Raw genomic sequence first — 6,550 nt, 5'->3', positions numbered from 1 at the left:
TGAACTATAGTTAATAATGCATCAGTATTGTTCATTAACTAACAAATGTATCACACTAATACAAGATGTTAAAAAAGGGAAGGGGTAAAGGCATGGTTGAAGTGGGTATATGGAACTCTGTATAACATTTCCTCAATTATTCTGTAAATCCAAAACTGTACTAAAAAAAGTTTTGATTATCTTAAAAATAAACAAAAAGCAAAAGGACCAAAAGAAGTAACTTACTTTGTTTTAACTACAAAGGTTATATATATGCTTCTATATCATATGAGTTATTTCAAACAAATTAATATATGGAAAGTATACCATTTTTATTATATTATGCTTTGCTACTCTTCTTGACTTGAATATAATCTTAGGTACAGAGCAACAAATTCAGTTTGTAAACAACAAAACATGTTTCATTGAAAATCATCCGCTAAACTTCCCTTTGTATACTGAAGACATTAAATGCCTTCTGAGAAACGCCATGTCAGTTATCTTTATGAAGTTTCTAAAGTGTGTTTTCCAGTGTTTTGGTCTTACTGATCTTACTGAATGGAACCATCTATGATGCTCTGGAATGTGAACAAATCATCTTATGTCCCCCAACTCCACAGGCAAGTAACAATGCTTTTTATATCTTGTCTTCATTGTGTGATTTTTGTTTGAAGTTTATGGGCAAGATTTAGCTCCATAGATATGGATGGAATTGCAGGTCCGACAAGTAACATCAACATCAGGACTAAAAGTTCCAGGACTACAAACCACTGCAGAGGAAAACACAAAGAATAGAGTGTTAAAATTTCAGTAAGAGGTATTTTATACCAGTAATATAAATGTGTTCAATATTACACCATTTCTATACCTATATTATACTGAGTGAAGTTCAGCCAATTAAGTTGTGGAAGATTTTAAGTTTCAAACATTGCAATTTGATGATTTTAAAGGTTAGGAGAAAGAATCCTATTCTTCCCTTTGGTGTTGGCATTTTATAATATCTTCTGCAATGCCCGTTATTTCTAGTTCCTATTTCCAATTCTCTGTTTCCTAAGTAGGGCCATTGTTTTCCTTCACAGTGTAGTAGCTTAAGTCAGAACACTACAGAAATGTGTTGAAATACAAAAGAATACATGGAAGAATTAATATACATGAAGATAATTATATTTAGAAATGTGCATTTTGAATTTTTACTTGCCTAATTATATTAACTAAATATAATTTTTGTAAGGGAATCACTATAAAGATTCAATTATCCGAAGTGTATTACTCATCTATTCTTATGACTATATAACATAAATATTTAGATATTTATATTTTGTAATTACCACAACAGCTAGCACAATTACTGTGTAGACCTTCATTTTTTCCAAAGCCTGGATGACAGCCATCCATTCATACTACTTGAAAACTGTGGTCCACAAAATGCATAGCTAGTAGGGTTCTATTAAAGTAATAGTCGAAAATATATTCTTGGCTCCGAAAAAATTCTATCTGACCTCTTGCCTAAGATTTAAAAATACCAGAGATGTACGATGATTAAACTGTGAACCAAATTTCTCCTCCTGTATCAGAGGCAATATAGTACAACAGTGCCATGCTTTACACAACAGATGAACTCCTGTAAAGTTGTGTGTTAATAGTAAAATTAGTGTAGCCTTGAATTTACCAATTATTCTCAATTCATATGTACAATGGTAAAGAAAAATTAAATTGAGGATTAAAAATACTTGTTTTGAATGACTTGCAGCATGTCTATTCCATATATAGATAACTGGGAATTCATTATTTCTAATTCCAAAAAGCCAAGCAAAATGGAAACTCAAACTTTTCTCTAATCAGCATTACAAACTAATAATGCAAATTTTATTTTTTGAGCATAGAGTTTAATAATAATATTAACTGAGTGCTTCCCATAAGCCAGGCATAACATTAATAGTATGGGGTCAGGAACTAGACCAGGAGAGTGATGGGATTTTTTTAGGCTATGCCCTTAACCTTTGAGGATGGCAGAGGAGAGAGCAATTATTACTACAATATACATTATGATTTCACTCTATCTGGGGGCTAACGGAGGTAACTACAAGGCTTTAAAATGAATATAAATTTGGTTTGGTTCCTCCCCTGTATTAGGTTCTCTTTTGTATTTCAAACTACTTGCTTAACCTAGCATGACATGATTATGAGGGTGTTCTTCAAGTTGCTGCTTAGTTACCATGTGGGGAGCAAAGCTCAGGGATCTATCCTTCTACTATATAAAAAATACTTAGTATTAACCAGGTGGGCTATATAATATTACAGATGTACCACTCCAAGACAAAACATCTTGAAATAGCCAAGCCTCTCAATCTCAGTCTAAAAAACTGAAACCAAAAACCAATATGCTTTATATTTAAGCTTAAAGATATAATTTAAATCTACCTGTTTAATATGTTTTTATTATTGCTAGATATTCACAACATGGAGAAATAGATTTTTGAAGAAATTTTTGATTAAAAAAAAGTATTTACAAAAGTTTTTAAATAGTTTTATTAATTACCCAAGTACTTTCCCCTTACATTGCAATTCTCACCTGGAGGATATTGTGATTAGTGATATCTTCACAATCAACAGAATCATTGCATGTACCTTTCCACCCTGGTGCAAAAGGATTAACTGGAGAAGAAAACAACGATATCTTCACAAGAGGATTCTAAAAGTTCCAAACATTACAAAAAAGCTTCAAATGCTGAGTTCAGTATGCATGTATACATGTGTTTAATTTATTTAATCCTGAATAAAGCAAGGTGTGCAATTTGAATAATTTATACATTATGATTTCACTCCATCTGGGGGCTAACAGAGGCAACTACAAGGCTTTAAAATGAATAGAAATAAATTTGGTTTGGTTCCTCCCCTTTATTAAGTTCTCAAAACTACAATTTAAAATTCTGTAAGAAGTTGTAAGTTAAATATTAGCTGCGTAAAGGGTATACTTATAAAAATGATACTGAGTTTTAAAAGATAAGCAGCAATATATCCTAGTTGAAAGTAAATAATTAATGTGTTAATTTTTAAAAACATCACCAAGCTCAGACCAACAATATACTTTAATGCTTAACAAATATTTAAGAACTACTATTTGTAAGCTAGCTTACATTAATATGGTAATTAATTTTGTTATCTATCGTGGTTCAAGATTAAGCTATTAAGCTCATAACATTAAATACTAAAAAAAATTTTTTTTGCCTTGAAAGGTTATAAATAGCTGATGTATGAGGCCATGTTTTGGAATTTTAACAAAATGGCATTTATATGATGGTTCTACGACATGGCATGACAAATCAGAGATTAAATTATCCAGGATTTTCCTCAGCAGTCTAAAAAGCAGGTCATTATATCTTCCTATACAAGACTTTGTGGTAAAATGTACAGTCATCCAATATGAATAATCAGGTTCCCGAGAGGCTTAAAAAAAGATGAGAATAAAAACATTTGTGCCTAGCATTAATTTCCTCTACCAAACAATTTTCAAATAACATGTAATATTACATCCCATCAGTCTTGCAAATCAGCATAGAAACTTATCTAATAACATGTTTTATCAGTGTGTCCTCACAAAAATATACAAATAACTTTAATGAGAAAAGGTTATTTTCATCTGATATACAATCCACCCAGGACCAAAGAAGAAATGACTTCTGTGGGCTGGTTATATAGCTAAGTTACCAATATCAAGAAAAAAATAAGATTGAAGGGGAGCCCAGTCTTGTTTTGCAAAAAGTGGCATTGCTGCCAATACAGTCCAGTGAAAAGATCATTTAATTTGCTTTTACAGAATTAAACATGATTTTAAAATACCTGGCAAAATTGTGATAAAGTAGATTATGCTTGCAAACCTTGACAGTGGGAAGTAGAAGGCCGAAAGAGGATTATTTAGGACACTAACTTGATGTTGATGTAAGAGTTTGCCTGGTCAAATATACCCCAGATACTTTGTAAGTCATGATGATTATATGTAACAGACTCATTTTCACTAAATGAAGAAACCATATGCTTAATTTTTACCCAAACTAAATGTATAAATTGAAATATGTCTATATTCTTACCAAAGATCATAAAGTCATATCTCTGCTTTACCACCTTCTCTTTCTTGGGTTTCCTCTTTGACAGTCTTCTAAGAAAGAGTACATGAGTAACTTTCAGACAAAGCCTCCAGAAAATCTTTTACCATCAGCTTTACTGTTTCAGTTATATTTATTCTATTATTTCCTAAACAGAAACAGTAAATTACTTGGTTATTTTAACATATAACAATTCGAACATTATTTAAGTAAACTTGGGGTCACAAATAAATACAACAATTTAAAAATTAATGGGCTATTCTAACTTCAGGAATTCAACAAAAATCTTAATTTTATCATATTACACTATGGAAAACCACATGAGATAAGTACACTTTAAAGTATATTTTGGTTTTCTTTGAATCATTTCTTGGCATCTAATTTTTATTGCCTTATGCCAGTAATTCAGTAAATGAGATTACAATGCCCTGTAGTACTATACAATTTCTTCACATAGACAGAAATTTAATAATGTTTATATTCCAAAACACTCTTCTAATGTCACAAAAAATTACATATTAGATACTTCAACTTCTATTACAGGTGCTACAAGGATTCATTTCAAGTTTTATTAAAACTTTTGAACTAATATGACTCTGGGAAATAGGGTGCAAAAATTACTGCTTCTGTTTTTGCATAAGGAGAAAATAAGGCACAGACCAAGATATAACATGATTTGTCTATTATAGAGCAAGTGAAATTGCAGTTAAATTTCAATTAGTTCTTGCCAAAAAGTGACTGCTTTTCTAAAAGAAGTTCATATCATTAAAAAATAAGATATTAAAATCATATAATTTACCTGTTAATGGTCTTTTATTAGGCCCAATCCATAAGTAGGTGGGGTCCACTGTTTCCTTTATAGAGCGTTTAAAATCCATACAGACAAGGATTGGACTATTGTGATGTAATTTTACATATATTTTCACTGTGACAAAATAATATATATTTACATTATATAGCAAAATTAAAAAACATACACTTCCTATCATTTTGTCCCAAAGATTCTCTGACTAGTCATTTTTGAATTTTACTATTTAAAAAACCAGCATCTCATTATAACATTGAGAATGCGGGTCCTTTTTGCTTCTCATAGTAAGTTTTTAAAACTCAAGATTTCTAGAGAGTCATTTTTTCTTTTTCCTGTGGCATTATGGTTGTTTTAAAAGACATGTATGATATACTTGGTTCATTTTAATAAACAGATTTAGAAGTCACTTGCATCATAATTTTTGAAGGGTTAAAAATTAGAAATGGATTTGAACTGCTTTCAAAACTATTTTATAGATGATTATTGTCATCCCTCGGGGAAACTTGATATTTAACTATAAATGTCCTCCGTTGGGGACAATTATTAAGCCGTGTGGGGCATACTAGGAAGATTTTCTGCAATTATGTATTCTGTTTCGGGTCTGGTGGAAGCAGCAGTATTGTGCTTAGAACTAGTGCCGTCCCCCAAGATTTTAATTTTAAAGGGTACTGAATGCCAGGCTCTGAACATACAAAGAAAACAGCGTTCTACAAAGTGGTGGTGGCGGGGAGGAGACGGGGTTCCAAACATGAAGATTCCCAAGAGGACAAATGCTATGAACTTTGCTAGATAACCCAAATGTTAGTTCAAGTTAACCGTGTGGCTAAATTTCCTTGGAGAGTGTTGGGAAAGTTTCATCACATTGATAAAGGACATCTGAGCTGAGCCTTAAAGGATGTGCAGGCACCGCGATACAACTAAAAGGGTGAAACGATGCAATCTTCGGGAAGTGCCGAGCACTCTGTAGACGTGCAATAAACGTTCTCTCTCTCTCCCTCCGTGGGAAGAACCTTAGCACATCCACGGCACCCCCGGCTGTTCGGAGAGATTCTGCAGGTGAAAAGGCCGTATTACCTGGTTGTCCTGACCGGCCATAAATGAAGCCTTCCTTAGTGCGTTCGGAAAATCGCTGCCAGCCAACTGCGGAGGAAAGACAGCACTGACTTTTTCGGTAGAGGAGGAGGCGGGGCTCAGAGTGGGGCAGGGCGGGGCGAAGCGGAGGGGGCAGGGCGGGGGAGCTGGAGAGGCCTGGCGGTTAGTCCCACCTCCTGTGAGGTACCAGGGCCCCGCGGAGAATAGGACCTGAGTTCGCATCACGACTCAGGGGCTAGCGTTGCGGGGCGGGCTCCTTCCAACCTCAGCGCTGGCCCAACGCCTGCCCATCTCTCCTCCACAGAGCAGGGCAACGCGCCAGGGTCAGCGCCCCTACCGTCCGTCGCCTCCACAGGAGTGGACGCGCCGCCGAGCGCGTGCTGGCCTCGAGGCCTCGCGCGCGGGGAGCGGGGCGTGCGGACTCGGGGCCCGTGCGCGGTAGGCTAGCGCCCCGCCCCCTCGCGCGCACGCGGCCGTTGTCTTGACGCCTCTTCTTGACGCCCTCTTCCCGCGCGCTCGGGGACGCTGGACTCCCAGTAGCCGAGGCCTAGTGTTTCGTTACTTCTTC

General features: G+C 35.4%; 1 protein-coding gene across 1 annotated transcript; it reads right to left on the bottom strand.

The window, feature by feature from the left end:
• Positions 1-299: 299 nt before the first annotated feature.
• ZPBP2 (zona pellucida binding protein 2) lies at positions 300-6,204 on the bottom strand. Its single transcript, XM_057501456.1, is given in 9 exon segments — positions 300-749; positions 1,308-1,485; positions 2,552-2,634; positions 3,208-3,426; positions 4,068-4,107; positions 4,109-4,230; positions 4,882-5,007; positions 5,965-6,030; positions 6,156-6,204. Coding segments are annotated over 9 exon segments (978 nt in total). The 3' UTR covers positions 300-654.
• Between the last annotated feature and the right edge of the window lie 346 nt (positions 6,205-6,550).

Source organism: Manis pentadactyla, chromosome 4 (assembly GCF_030020395.1).
Source record: "Manis pentadactyla isolate mManPen7 chromosome 4, mManPen7.hap1, whole genome shotgun sequence".
NCBI lineage: Eukaryota > Metazoa > Chordata > Mammalia > Pholidota > Manidae > Manis > Manis pentadactyla.
The sequence above is the reverse complement of the archived record's forward strand: the minus strand, read 5'-3'. Positions and strand labels throughout refer to the sequence as shown.